The sequence below is a fragment of the Coregonus lavaretus genome, assembly GCF_964263955.1.
Source record: "Coregonus lavaretus genome assembly, chromosome: 17".
Lineage (NCBI taxonomy): Eukaryota > Metazoa > Chordata > Actinopteri > Salmoniformes > Salmonidae > Coregonus > Coregonus lavaretus.
Window position 1 is genome coordinate 17,879,866 of NC_140004.1, and position 15,793 is coordinate 17,895,658.

The window sequence follows — 15,793 nt, forward strand, 5'->3', positions numbered from 1 at the left end:
CAAGGTGGAGAGAAGGTCCAGGAAGATATAAATCATTGTGGATGTGGCGGAGCTGTTCCTGGGGCTGAATGATTTCTAGGCGAAGGAGTTACATGGAATCTTGTCACAAGCAGTACCACCCTCTCAGGCCCTAAAGCCTGAGAAGGGAGATACAGATATTTGAAAGAAGGAACAAGTGGGAGTTTTGTTTTGTCAATGTACTATTTTTATTTGTGTGGATTAAGTTTCCCTATTACGTATGGAGTTTTATTTTTATTTTTAAAAATTTTACCTTGTGTTGGTTTCAACCCGTCCAGTTGGTGGCGGCAATACACCTTTTTGGGTTGTAGTCCGCCATTAAACCCACAGAAGAAGAACAGAAGACGTAATAAAGTGAGGATCTCTGGGTTGTTGCAATGGTCAGATTATCATTTTTTTGCCACAAATTCCACAACCCGGAGTTGCTATGAAGGTACAATTATTTTCCTGATATTTGTAGTTGAAATTCTACTTACCGCAATTCTCAGTCGGTCATTGCTGTCAAGCTAGCTAGTTGACTGTCAGCAAATATGCTAGTTAACGTTAGATTGCTCACAGTTCTTTTTATTTTTACACACGCTAGTTAGCTAACAATAAATAGATAGCTAACTAGCTATATATATCCAGCTAACGTTAGCTATGTTGAGTGAGCTGAGTTCAATCATCTCTGTCTGTAGGATTGATGCTTGGTAACTAATGCAGCTAGCTATTAGCTACTGTCAGTATGTAGCTACTAGGTACAGCTACAATGTTGCCGAAATAGGCTAACTAGTTAGCTAGCTACTTTAGCTAGATTGTCTTCTCTAACTGTATATAAGAGCTAGCTAGCTAGATTACACAGTGTATCCAGGCAGTTTCTCGATAACCAGTATTAATGTTCAATGTCATTACTATTGATGATTACCCCCACGAGTCGACCAAGGAAGAGTAGCACAGTAATGGCTTTATGTTTTGCATCTAACGCTAGGGTACTAGCTAGCACAGTTAGTCTTTCCTTGTTTGTGACTGATATTTGTGATTTAATGCATAGTTCAAATCCTCCCTCCTAGGAAGAAAGCTTCTTGTCGATTGATTTTTTGGAATTTATGTTACAGTTGTCTTTAGGCTGTTTGGTTCCACATCTGTAGAAATCCTAACGCTCATTGGGTGTATTGACGTTTAGCCTTTATAGTGGGAGTTATAATGTTCATATAAAATTATCACATTGTTGCCCACTTAATTCAACTTTTTTTTTATTGTTGTACTATCTCTCTTCAATGAATATGCATTAGTAAGGATACGACCAAATACTTTATTTAATTTAATCATGATACAATCTCAAACTTAGAGACAACTGTGGTATTTTGCAGATATGAGTGGATGATTAGTAGAACCTTGTATAATTCAGATCAGTAGGGGGCTCAATGCAGGTACAAGTCAATGTACACAAGCTGATTTACCAGGAGAAACTGCACCTTCAAGAGAAACACCCCCACAACGCATCAAAAAAATGTAAATATGAATACAGACTCACATTTAGACTAACAACTTGAGAGCAGAAAATGGAACAGTATTACAACAGTATTAACAACAGTAGTACACCAATTTATGCACAAATTGACCTGTTGTCTGAGTAAATATATTCCTCTAGTTGACTACTGCTCAGTACTATTGTTCATGTAACAGAGACTAGGATCAAAAGTAATGGGAAAATGATAGGGCCAACGTTTGGAAACGGATTACCTCATTGATAGAGATGGGAGCTGAACTGAAATTTAGTTTGTGGAATTATCTTCCCATGTTAATACAGGGGAATGCATTCTCTAGTATTAAATGGCAAGGGAACAGATATCAAGTTATCATTTGCAGCCACTCATCGAGGTAATTAGTCTGTTAGTTTATCTGATGCATTAATCATTTCTCCACTACACACCTTTGCTTTCTCACACATTCTCCCCTGCAGACAAAGTATCCCATTTAGAGAAAGTTTGTTAGGATGTGCTAGATGTAGGTCTATTAGGGCTGGTCAGCATGCAGTTCCTGGGCATGTCTAGTCTATTGTGCCGTCCTCAGTCACCACAGAGCTATGGTCTATGCTTTTAATTTCCTCAGCCATAACAAAGTGATGCCTCCAGCCTCTCCTGTGGCTGCAATATTAAGAGTATAATAGCCAGTGTTTCCTTGACCACTCTATTTTTAGGAGATGTTTTAAGACTTGCAATAACCTGTGTGCAATACATTGCGGCATCAAGCCAATCCGTTTGTAGATTCCACTGTGATAATGAATATAGGCTGTCTGGTGTTTCACAGATGGGTCCCAGCTCAATTAGAGGAGGCTTGTCGACACTACAGGACTGTTGCTGGTGATGTTTGACAGGGATACCTCACTGAGGTGGTGACACCTTTTCACGTCTGTGGAGCTGTGCAGTCTCTAAACACTGCTGTCTGTGTTCTCCAGGCGGGGGCCTCGTCCATGTGGGCTTCATGCTGTGGTCTGCTGAATGACGTCATGGGCACAGGGGTAGTTAGAGGTCAGCAGCCTGGGTTCGGAGCCGGTGCCGGACCCTTCCGGTTTGCCCCCAGCGCAGGATACGCCACATATCCACCCACAACCTCAGGGAGCCCCAGCCTCGTATGTAAGGCCTGTGGCCAGGCCTTCTCCGTCTTCAGGAGGAAGGTAGGTGTTGGGTTTGGGGACCATTGGGGCAGCTAGTAGACTTACTGTGTGAATGGCCTATATGATTGTAGGCTTGTCCCAGATGGTTACGGGTGTTTTTATAGGCTTTGGGGTGACCAAGAAGGAACCTGATTGGGTATTTGAGCCATAGAATAGTTTATAATTGGTGTTGACTGAGGAGACACTATCAAATTGAATACACTGATATTCTTAGATATTTTATTAGATTAGACTTTTGATCAGAGTAGCCCTCTTGTTTCTTTTGCCACTCATCCTCAGACACACCCTACTACAGTAGGCCTACATGTTGTTAAGTAAGGGCCAATGTTGATTAGTTCTGTCCTTAGACGTAATCTGATGTGTCCTCCGAGAGAGCCAAAATAGGATATGCTGAATACAGCCAGTTACGTCATGAGACTCATGAGACTGCACTTACTACAAGCCCATGGCACAGCAGAGGTAATTGCTACACTCCAAATCAAATTTTATTTGTCACATGCGCCGAATACAACCGGTGTAGACCTTTACCGTGAAATGCTTAACCCTTAACCAACAATGCAGTTTTAAGAAAAATAAGAGTTGAGAAAATATTTACTAAATAAACTAAAGTAAAAAAGTAACACAATAACGAGACTATATACAGGGGGTACTGGTACCAAGTCAATGTGCGGGGGTACAGGTTAGTCGAGGTTATTGAGGTAATATGTACATGTAGGTAGGGGTAAAGAGACTATGCATAGATAATAAACAGTGAGTAGCAGCAGTGTAAAAAAAGGGTGGTCAATGCAAATAGTCAAAGGGTTGTGTTGTGATGACAGAGGTTCTCCCGAGTGGCGCAGTGGTCTAAGGCACTGCATAGCAGTGCTAGCTGTGCCACTAGAGATCCTGGTTCGAATCCAGGCTCTGTCGTAGCCGGTCGCGACCGGGAGACCCATGTGGCGGCGCACAATTGGCCCAGCGTCGTCCAAGGTAGGGGAGGGAATGACCGGCAGGGATGTAGCTCAGTTGGTAGAGCATGGCGTTTGCAACGCCAGGGTTGTGGGTTCGATTCCCACGGGGGGTATGAAAGATAAAAAATAAAAAAACGAACTAACTGTAATTCGCTCTGGATAAGAGCGTCTGCTAAATGACTAAAATGTAAATGTAAATGTAGAGGGAGATGTCATCTCCATATTGCAGGGTTGAATTCCTTTACTCTGTCTGAACTGGTCCCTCTGCTGCTCTGAGTCACCATGCCAACACAGCGCTTAATCCTGCCATTTGCATGTTATTACTGTTTGATGTTTGTGACATGAAAGAAATGAACTGCCTGCCTCCCGTCCAAATGTCTGGAGAGGGAGGGGAACAGATACACATGATTGAAAAATGCAGTAATGGTATAAAGACATCGATCTTCTGCTTCCTCATGGCTTGTTGGAGCTCCAATACCCCACATCCTCTCATCTGTCCAACATAGCCTGTGAAAGTTATATTGAAGATTAGCCTAGAGTATTGGTCAGGCTTTGTGGATCCTATTAAGGCACAGTGTGCCCTGGAGCCTACATTACTCTTTGTCCATGTCTCTTCACCTGCTTAATGCGCACACACTATCTCTCTCTTTCCCCCAGCATATCTGCTGCGACTGTAAGAAGAGTTTCTGCACTCTGTGCTCCGTGCTTCAGGAGAACCTGCGTATATGTGCCACATGCCACCTGCTGAAGGGGACGGCCTTCCAGAGACCACAGCTGATGCGGCTGAGGGTCAAAGACCTGCGGCAGTACCTGCTGCTACGCAACGTCCCCACAGACACATGCAGGGAGAAGGAGGACCTGGTGGACCTGGTGCTGTGTCACCAGGGGACCGAGGGGGAGGCGGACCACGACAACTCCCGCTCCCTCTACACCCTGCCTCCCTCCGCCACACGCTCCGCCTCTGAGCTGTCTGCGCTCTCAGTCTCCGCCTCTCAGGGGGAAGCTCTCAGCAGGAGCGACAGCTCAGGGACTACCAACCAGGTACACATACTTCTTATACACCCTTCCCAACTACCAACCAGGTACAGTACATGTCATGCAGGTAGAGAGGGAGTGTGAAAGGTATTAGGTGTGCTCTGGAAGTGACAGGTCTAAGTTAAGAGATGACTGCTATAAATACCTGTACTTTACCTGTTCAGCTGGTGCAGAGAGCAGTATAAGTTTTACTATGAATGGAAACATAGTAGTCCCCAAGGTATCAATGGACTGAACAGCAGGTGATTAATCCTAATCCCTGCCTGGATTTTAAGGATTTATAGTGCTCTGTGGAGGTTTCTGTCTGAGTAGGGCTGTTGCGGTGACCATATTACTGGCAGTCATGAGTAATGACTGCAGTAAAATTCCATGTGACCGTTGAGTCATGGTAATGTCCTCTTATGCACTCAGGACATGCATTGGTAGTACCCAACTAGCTAACGACCATCAGGTCCACAGGAGGCTGCTGAGGGGAGAACGGCTCATAATAATGGCTGGGACTGAGCAAATGGAATGGCATCAAACACATAGAAAAATGTGTTTGATGTATTTTATAACATTACACTGATTACGCTCCAGCCATTAACACGAGCCCGTTCTCCCCAATTAAGAAGCCACCAACCTCCTGTGATCAGGTTGCTAATGGCCTGGTACTCGGGGCTCTGTTGTCCCTCTAACCACTCTGACATCAATGCAAATGCAATCGGAAATCACATCAAACTCGCCTTACTGTGGTTGATCAATTTGAAGAAAGAAGTTCAACAACAGGTTGAAACTGAGTGGGAAAACATGGTCATTGTGGATGTTGTTTCAAAGCCAACAACATGGACAGGGCTTTCTAAGGTGATGATTCATTCAAGAACACCCATATGCATATTAGAGCTTATGCATACTCATAGGCTGAAATACAGTATGAGCCCAAGCCTGAAAAAAACCAACCTGAGATGATTGTGCCATTATACAACACATAGTCTACTGCATATTACGCATGGCAGAAAAACAAAAACAACATTATTTAAGATGTCTTTGCTATGTAATTAGTCTAGCCTAAACTCCAAAATTACTAATCGCCTTTGAGTGTGGACTGTATTATTATGCATACTGGATGGATTGGTTACTTATGCTATGCTCCAATCTTTCTATTCATACATTTGGGATATAAAGTATTTTTTATTTATTTTATTTCACCTTTATTTAACCAGGTAAGCCAGTTGAGAACAAGTTCTCATTTACAACTGCGACCTGGCCAAGATAAAGCAAAGCAGTGCGATTTTAAAAACAACAACACAGAGTTACATATGGGGGTAAAACAAAACATAAAGTCAAAAAATACAACAGAAAATATATATACAGTGTGTGCAAATGTAGCAAGTTATGGAGGTAAGGCAATAAATAGGCTATAGTGCAAAATAATTACAATTAGTATTAACACTGGAATGATAGATGATGTGCAAATAGAGATACTGTGGTGCAAATGAGCAAATATAAAAATAACAATATAGGGATGAGGTAGTTGGGTGGGCTAATTTCAGATGGGCTGTGTACAGGTGCAGTGATCGGTAAGGTGCTCTGACAACTGATGCTTAAAGTTAGTGAGGGAGATAAGTGTCTCCAGCTTCAGAGATTTTTGCAATTCGTTCCAGTCATTGGCAGCAGAGAACTGGAAGGAATGGCGGCCAAAGGAGGTGTTTGCTTTGGGGATGACCAGTGAGATATACCTGCTGGAGCGCATACTACGGGTGCTTGTTGCTATGGTGACCAATGAGCTAAGATAAGGTGGGGATTTGCCTAGCAGTGATTTATAGATGTCCTGGAGTCAGTGGATTTGACGAAGAACATGTAATGAGGACCAGCCAACAAGAGCGTACAGGTCACAGTGGTGGGTAGTGTATGGGGCTTTGGAGACAAAACGGATGGCGCTGTGATAGACTACATCCAATTTGCTGAGTAGAGTGTTGGAGGCTATTTTGTAAATGACATCGCCGAAGTCAAGGATCGGTAGGATAGTCAGTTTTACGAGGGCATGTTTGGCAGCATGAGTGAAGGAGGCTTTGTTGCGAAATAGGAAGCCAATTCTGGATTTAACTTTGGATTGGAGATTCTTAATGTGAGTCTGGAAGGAGAGTTTACAGTCTAACCAGACACCTAGGTATTTGTAGCTGTCCACATACTCTAGGTCAGACCCGTCGAGAGTAGTGATTCTAGTCGGGTGGGCGGGTGCCAGCAGCGTTCGATTGAAGAGCATGCATTTAGTTTTGCTAGTGTTTAAGAGCAGTTGGAGGCTACTGAAGGAGTGTTGTATGGCATTGAAGCTTGTTTGGAGGTTTGTTAACACAGTGTCCAATGAAGGGCCAGATGTATACAAAATGGTGTCATCTGCGTAGAGGTGGATCTGAGAGTCACCAGCAGCAAGAGCGACATCATTGATATACACAGAGAAAAGAGTCGGCCCGAGAATTGAACCCTGTGGCACCCCCATAGAGACTGCCATAGGTCCAGACAACAGGCCCTCCGATTTGACACATTGAACTCTATCTGAGAAGTAGTTGGTGAACCAGGCGAGGCAGTCATTTGAGAAACCAAGGCTATTTAGTCTGCCAATAAGAATGCGGTGGTTGACAGAGTCGAAAGCCTTGGCCAGGTCGATGAAGACGGCTGCACAGTACTGTCTTTTATCGATCGCGGTTATAATGTTGTTTAGGACGTTGAGCGTGGCTGAAGTGCACCCATGACCAGCTCGGAAACCGGATTGCATAGCGGAGAAGGTACGGTGGGATTCGAAATGGTCGGTGATCTGTTTGTTAACTTGGCTTTCAAAAACTTTCGAAAGGCAGGGCAGGATAGATATAGGTCTGTAACAGTTTGGATCTAGAGTGTCACCCCCTTTGAAGAGGGGGATGACCGCGGCAGCTTTCCAATCTCTGGGGGTCTCAGACGTTACGAAAGAGAGGTTGAACAGGCAAGTAATAGGGGTTGCGACAATTTCGGCGGCTAGTTTTAGAAAGAAAGGGTCCAGATTGTCTAGCCCAGCTGATTTGTAGGGGTCCAGATTGTGCAGCTCTTTCAGAACATCAGCTGTCTGAATTTGTGTGAAGGAGAAGCGGGGGGGGCATGGGCAAGTTGCAGCGGAGGGTGCAGAGCTGGTTGCCGGGGTAGTGGTAGCCAGGTGGAACGCATGGCCAGCCGTAGCAAAATGCTTGTTGAAATTCTCGATTATTGTAGATTTATCGGTGGTGATAGTGTTTCCTAGCCTCAGTGCAGTGGGCAGCTGGGAGGAAGTGCTCTTATTCTCCATGGACTTTACAGTGTCCCAAAACTTTTTGGAGTTCGTGCTACAGGATGCACATTTCTGTTTGAAAAAGTTAGCCTTTGCTTTCCTAACTGCTTGTGTATATTGGTTCCTAACTTCCCTGAAAAGTTGCATATCGCGGGGGCTATTTGATGCTAATGCAGTACGCCACAGAATGTTTTTGTGCTGGTCAAGGGCAGTCAAGTCTGAGGAGAACCAGGGGCTATATCTGTTCTTAGTTCTGTATTTTTTGAATGGGGCATGTTTATTTAAGATTGAGAGGAAATTACTTTTAAAGAACAACCAGGCATCCTCTACTGACGGAATGAGATCTATATCCATCCAGGATATCTGGGCCAGCTCAATTAGGAAGGCCTGCTCGCTAAAGTGTTTTAGGGAGCGTTTGACAGTGATGAGGGGTGGTCGTTTGACCGCGGACCCGTTACAGACGCAGGCAATAAGGCAGTGATCGCTGAGATCCTGGTTGAAGACAGCGGAGGTGTATTTAGAGGGTAAGTTAGTCAGGATGATATCTATGAGGGTACCCATGTTTATGGATTTAGGGTTGTACCTGGTAGGTTCGTTGATAATTTGTGTGAGATTGAGGGCATCTAGTTTGGATTGTAGGATGGCCGGGGTGTTAAGCATATCCCAATTTAGGTCACCAAGCAGTACGAACTTTGAGGATAAATGGGGGGCAATCAATTCACATATGGTGTCCAGGGCACAGCTGGGGGCTGAGGGGGGTCTGTAGCAAGCGGCAATAGTGAGAGACTTATTACTGGAAAGGTGGCTTTTTAGAAGTAGAAGCTCAAACTGTTTGGGCACAGACCTGGATAGTATGATAGAGCTCTGCTGGCTATCTCTACAGTAGATTGCAACTCCACCCCCTTTGGCAGTTCTATCTAGACGGAAAATGTTATAGTTGGGGATGGACATTTCAGAATTTTTGGTGGCCTTCCTAAGCCAGGATTCAGACACTGCTAGAACATCAGGGTTGGCAGAGTGTGCTAACGCAGTGAATAATTCAAACTTAGGAAGGAGACTTCTGATATTAACATGCAAGAAACCAAGGCTTTTACGGTTACAGAAGTCAACAAATGATAGTGCCTGGGGAGTAGGAGTGATACTGGGGGCTGCAGGGGTTAGCCTCTACATCACCAGAGGAGGACTAGGATAAGGATACGGCTAAAAGCTTTAAGAACTGGTCTTCTAGTGCGTTGGGTACAGAGAATAAAGTGTAGGCCTAGGCAATGCCGTTGGTTCATTAATTGTGCAGGGCGGCTTACAGAGTTAGCCTACAATTATAGTGCATTTGTATTTGATTTTGAATAGCCTAGTAATAGGGATAAAAAAAAAAATATATTTTCATAATAATAGGCTAACTCATTACCTTTTAGCTACAGAATATCTCACCACCATGCATTTCCATGTCCTCCCCTCTCTCCATTCCTTTCTCGAGCGAGCAGAGAGAGGGGATGTCAACAGTTTAATTAAATATGTTTTGTTGTGAAAACATGTTACTATCGATGTTCCTGAACAGATTTCACTTGGTTTCCCAAATTAAGCACTGGGTAGCTGCAGGAACAAGGTTGTAGAGCCCATGGCATACAGAGTTTGGGCGGAATATCACCTGTCATGCAGCGAAAGGCTGCATGCTCCTCAAACAGTGGTTGATGTGTGGAGTGACATAACAGGAGTAGCCTTTCCGGCATGAGTGAAAAATGCATTAGAGTGCATACAGATGACATGTATTTGTTCCCCTGCCCCTGTTCCTACCCATTTGATGATGGGCTATTGTAAATCGAAACAAATTTTACATATTAGTGAAGACTTGATTACATTGAGAATAGTCTGATGGGTGAAAATATGATCACCTGATGTGTGTAGCCTGAGGCAAGGAACAGAGCGCAAGTTATTTTTACAATAGCCTATAGTCTCATCATGCAGCCCATATATGTTCTGATTTCTGAGACATTCTAATGTTTGTATCATTCACAACTTAAGTTGCCAAATAACTCTGAATCTAGACTATAGGACCTGTTTCAAATGATCACCTTTATGCTCAACATAGCCACTTCATATGTGCACTCGCTCTGTAATGGGAAAAATATCCTTTATTTTTTATTCAGCTAAGTTCGATTACATTCTTCTTACTATAAAGTAATGTAAAATAATGGCACAGAACTTATAAGCATATCTTGTCTGATAAATGACCAAGCCTATGGCATGGCACTTAGCTAGATAACATACAGTAGGCCAACTCATATTCTGTTCTTCTAAAATACATTTCCTTCATATCATAATGTTTCTTTAGACCTGCCTAAAATAAATAATGGATTTATTGTGATGGTGTATATTAAATTGATTTATTCTACTTTTTTAAATGTAGATGTTCCAAAGGCGTGCATCAGTGGCTTGTATGCATGGAGGCCTGGAGATGCTAAACGTGTTTATGTTAATTGACGGTCAATTATCGTGAGACTGGTAGCCTTTTGCATGACAATAACCGGCTGACGAAATGTAATGACTGCCACAGCCCTCTGTCTGAGTCATGTGTTTGTTTGTTTTGTCTGAACAGGATATAGGAGACGCCACGTCTCTCTCCCTCCTGAACCTGGAATCCAGTGAGCACACACCAGAGGTAAATAATAAACATCACTCCCAGTAGGCTGCTAACTGTTGAAAAATGTCCTCTCACAGCATCTGGAGCTTATTCAAAGGGGTGCAAGTTTATCCTGTCCTATCTGCCCCTTTCTCTCCAGTGCAGTGTGTGTCATGTATGTAATGGCTTATGACTCTCCTCTCTCTCCTGCAGGTGAGCCCTCAGATGCGGACGCGAGCGCGGGCCTCTCTCTCAGACATCTCCAGCCTGAGGGACATCGAGGGCCTGTCAGTTAGACAGCTGAAGGAGATCCTGGCCAGGAACTTTGTCAACTATTCAGGCTGCTGTGAGAAGTGGGAGCTGGTAGAGCGTGTCAGCCGCCTGTACAGGGAGACCGAGGAGAACAGGAAGTCATGTGAGTAGCAGTGAGCCTGGTCCCAGATCCATTTGAGCTGGCTTGCCAACTGCTATGGTCATTACCACACCATGTTTGCACATCAAAATGGTGTACAGTAGTTATTAATCTAAATGTGTTTTCTTTCTATCCTCCAGTGGAAAACGTGAACACAGCTATAACTGCAGGTAAAATATCACTCCTCTGTCTCTTTCGTGATGATATGTATAGTCTGTGTAACAGGAATGGAAAGTACAGCTACTTGACATGTAACCCTTCAGTCCTTGTCAGTGATATTCTAGCTCAGGACGTACAGTATCTTCATTACTGTACTTTAATATTGTACCATCAGAGTTCCTGTATCCCATCAATGCTTTGTAGCAAGGGTTGTTTCTGACTTGATTTCTGTAGTAAAACATAAATAAAAAAGAATCAGTATTTAATGACTGTTGCTTTACTCCTTCCACACAAGTGGTGGCCTTGCCCCCTCCTCCCATCTGCAATGGAGGGATTGGAGGTAAGGTATCTGAAAAAGGCAAATCTTCCCCTGGTCACTCCTACTGTTGACCTGGTCACTCCTACCATCTCATGGCCCCTCAGCCTGCATGTAACACAGGCATCCAACCTCATACACAGCCCTCAGCCCTTAGTGATGCATGCAGGGAGTATCACCTTACTTACTACATGTGGTCTCACCACCACTACTACTGCTGCACATCCATCGTTCTGTCTTTGTATCTCATCCATACCAAAGGTACCTTCATGCCATCTGAGCATGTCTAGCTGTTGGAGGTCCTCATTGCCCCTTTCCGTTGCCAAGTAAGAACCAGTCATCCAAGCGCCATCTTTAAGTTTATTACCTCTTAGAAAGCCCAAGATGTCTGATAATTTCACACACGTGTCTATAAAGCTAAATCTATACAGCTGTAAGATGTCTGGGGTCTGAATTCAAACCTCCACTGATACACCGTCAGGTGATGAAGGGGGTCTCATTGTCATGGAAACCCCTCATAGCGAAGCCTTTTTTATCAGACAGGGACATTTCCAGGAGCCTGTATGGCGCTTGCCCTCTGGTTTATACCAGCCATGATCTTCCTAAGATAAGGGACCCTGGATAAGCGAGCAAGGAGATATTTTAGTGATCTCTCTCTCTGGCAGTGCCACTCTCTTCGACCTCTCCAGGGCTTGACATCATCATCGCTCTCCTCTCCTCCCCTCTATGTATGGAATGTCCTGTTATTTTGCTTTCTTCTCTGATTCCTCCCCTCTGTCTTCCTCCAGATGGGGAGAAGGCCCAGCTGACCAATGTGGATGACAACCTGTGCAGGATCTGCATGGACGCCGTGATCGACTGCGTCCTCCTGGAGTGCGGTCACATGGTGACCTGCACCAAGTGTGGCAAGCGGATGAGCGAGTGTCCCATCTGCAGGCAGTACGTCGTGAGAGCCGTGCACGTTTTCAAGTCCTAATGTCTCAACCCACCACTTCCATCATCATCACCACCACCGTGTCACATCTTCAACAAAACATTCACATCCAGAGAAACATATCTTTGTGTTGTTCTGTCCTAGTTGTGGGTGTTCTGTTGTTATCCCCTGAAATGCTTACATTATTTGTGAACTTGATCATGAATTTGAGAGATGAAGTGTTCTCATTATTTTTTTCCATTTATGTTTTGGGGGACTAATCAGTGTTTGACCAATGAAAAGGAGAGAAGCAGTCTACCCTTGTATTTACCCATTCCATTCCATTACTAAACACATCCTTGACGTTTTGTTATCTACCGTATCTTTATGTTATGCTTTTTCTTACTAATGTTGACTTTTAAACAAGAATGTGAGCTGTGAGTGCGCACCATCGTTCCCAGGTACCTACAGAGTGAACCACTAATTGTGACTTGTAACTCACTGTTCCTCCTGTCCCAATGACCAAACCCATCATGTAATGTCTTCCCATATAGAGGTCAATTTTGATTTGAAAGGAAGTCTCATATTTGTGTTTTAATTCTGTCATAACGGCAATATCCAATATCTTATCTGCTCTTTGTCATAGTCTTAGCACTGAATGTTAAGATGAAAAAGAAAACTGGTGCTAAATACATTCAAATATGTTTTTCCTGTTTTCTGTTTGTTAATATACCAACTTGTGGATATCGTCACAAACAAACTTTTCAGGAAATGGTCAAAATGACCATATTTTCCCATTAACGAACATACAATAATGAAACTTCAGAAGCTATTTCGAATACATTTTCTTGGTCCTAGAGTCATCAAATGTTCAGAGCACAACATTGAGGGGAGTTACTGCTTTTAATAAATGGAAAAACTAAATGCAAATTTACAATTGAGTTATGAGCACGTAATTCCATCAGGCAGCGACAATGCTTTGAATATTTTCAGTTTCCTTTCTTGGAAGTGGAGGGGATATTGTCTGTTTTTAATTGATACGTTATTGTAGTTTTAATCAAATATATAGCTGCAAGTTAACTGGCACTTGTGGAATATGAAGTATGTAGAGGAAAAGTGACTTGCTGTACAGTTGCATATAATGTTTCATATCACTATGAGATGTACATATCTATATTTTTTCCATTTGATTTGAATGTGTAATTGAATTGAAGATGTCCCTCAGATTAGTTTATTATTAAAGAGTAAGGTTTCACTGTCAGGTGGATTGAAATGTGTTACTGCATTGGTTTGCTTGAGCGGTATGTCCCCAAATGAAAAGCAGAGCATGATGACATCAGTCTGAATGGTTGTGTCCAAAATGGCACCCAATGCCCTATGGGGCTTTGGTGAAAAGTAGTGCACTATATACAGTGGCTTGTGAAAGTGTTCACCCCCCTTGGCATTTTTCCTATTCTGTTGCCTTACAACCTGGAATTAAAATTGATTTTTGGGGGGTTTGTATCATTTTATTTACAAAACATGCCTACCACTTTGAAGATGCAAAATATGTTTTCTTGTGAAACAAACAGAAAACTTGAGCGTGCATAACTATTCACCCCCCCAAGTCAATACTTTGTAGAGCCACCTTTTGCAGCAATTACAGCTGCAAGTCTCTTGGGGTATGTCTCTATAAGCTCGGCACATCTAGCCACTGGGATTTTTGCCCATTCTTTAAATTGGATGGGTTCCGCTGGTGTACAGCAATCTTTAAGTCATACCACATATTCTCAATTGGATTGAGGTCTGGCCTTTGACTAGGCCATTCCAAGATATTTAAATGTTTCCCCTTAAACCACTCGAGTGTTGCTTTAGCAGTATGCTTAGGGTCATTGTCCTGCTGGAAGGTGAACCTTGCCTCAAGAATTTCCCTGTATTTAGCGCCATCCATCACTCCTTCAATTCTGACCAGTTTCCCAGTCCCTGCCGATGAAAAACATCCCCACAGCATGATGCTGCCACCACCATGCTTCACTTTGGGGATGGTGTTCTCTGGGTGATGAGAGGTGTTGGGTTTGCGTCAGACACAATGTTTTCCTGGATGGCCAAAAACCTCAATTTTAGTCTCATCTGACCAGAATACCTTCTTCCATATGTTTGGGGAGTCTCCCACATGCCTTTTGGCGAACACCAAACGTGTTTGCTTATTTTTTTCTTTAAGCAATGGCTTTTTTCTGGCCACTTCCGTAAAGCCCAGCTCTGTGGAGTGTATGGCTTAAAGTGGTCCTATGGACAGATACTCCAATCTCCACTGTGGAGCTTTGCAGCTCCTTCAGGGTTATCTTTGGTCTCTTTGTTGCCTCTGATTAATGCCCTCCTTGCCTGGTCTGTGAGTTTTGGTGGGTGGTCCTCTCTTGGCAGGTTTGTGGTGGTGCCATATTCTTTCCATTTTTTAATAATGGATTTAATGGTGCTCCGTGGGATGTTCAAAGTTTCTGATATTTTTTTATAACCAAACCCTGATCTGTACTTCTCCACAACTTTGCCCCTGACCTGTTTGGAGAGCTCATTGGTCTTCATGGTGCCGTTTGCTTAGTGGTGTTGCAGACTGGGGCCTTTCAGAACAGGTGTATATACTGAGATCATGTGACACTTAAATAAAGTCCACCTGTGTGCAATCTAACTAATTATGTGACTTCTGAAGGTAATTGGTTGTACCAGATCTTATTTAGGGGCTTCAGGGGGTGAATACATATGCACGCACCACTTTTCCGTTATTTATTTTGTAGTATTTTTTTAAACAAGTTATTTTTAAAATTTCACTTCACCAATTTGGACTATTTTGTGTATGTCCATTACATGACATCCAAATAAAAATCCATTTAAATTACAGGTTGTAATGCAACAAAATAGGAAAAACACCAAGGGGGATGAATAGTTTTGCAAGGCACTGTAGGCCAGGGAATAGGGTGCCATTTCAGACATAGGCACTGAGATTGGGTTTGAGATGTTATCTCCCTACTGATGTTTGTTTCCTTCTCTTTTAAAATACCAAGCACTCTACTGTATCACACAGTCAACATTGCTGCTATTTCCAAAAAGATGTCACATGCGAGAGATTACAGTAACTGAGCAGGTTGCACTTCCTGTTGGAAGGATATGCTAAACAAATTGTGCAACGTCTGGTCTTTGTATTTGGGAATGTTGAACTTTTTATTTTGATAATTAAAGATTACATTAGTTTGACTTTGTCTACTTGTCTGATATGTAGTGATGCCCAGACCACTTGTTCTTGGCACCCCTTTGAAAAATGCGATTAAGAATTTGATAAATGGGAAAATGCTTCAGGAAAATGAATGCAATCCTGTAGGGTGAACTAGTGTTTAGAGTGCCAGATTATACCGTTGTCTAGGAGAAGACAGCTGCAGAGAGCAGCTTCCATGTGACAAATGCTGAATGGA

The 15,793-nt window shown here is 43.1% G+C and overlaps 1 protein-coding gene across 4 annotated transcripts; it reads left to right on the top strand.

Moving 5' to 3' along the window:
• The first annotated feature begins 349 nt into the window (after window positions 1–349).
• LOC311144433 (E3 ubiquitin-protein ligase RNF34-like) lies at window positions 350–15,578 on the top strand. 4 transcript variants are annotated; one of them, XM_084180444.1, is made up of 8 exons: window positions 350–451; window positions 1,406–1,509; window positions 2,456–2,674; window positions 4,282–4,665; window positions 10,530–10,592; window positions 10,767–10,968; window positions 11,106–11,135; window positions 12,229–15,578. In XM_084180444.1, exons 3-8 carry the CDS (start codon window positions 2,471–2,473, stop codon window positions 12,414–12,416), a joined length of 1,071 nt encoding a protein of 356 aa, XP_084036570.1. In that variant the 5' UTR covers window positions 350–451; window positions 1,406–1,509; window positions 2,456–2,470; the 3' UTR covers window positions 12,417–15,578. The 4 variants fall into 4 exon arrangements, with proteins under 4 accessions (XP_084036570.1, XP_084036571.1, XP_084036569.1 ...); XM_084180445.1 differs by having other exon boundaries at window positions 1,411–1,509; XM_084180443.1 differs by lacking the exon at window positions 1,406–1,509.
• The last annotated feature ends 215 nt before the right edge of the window (window positions 15,579–15,793 follow it).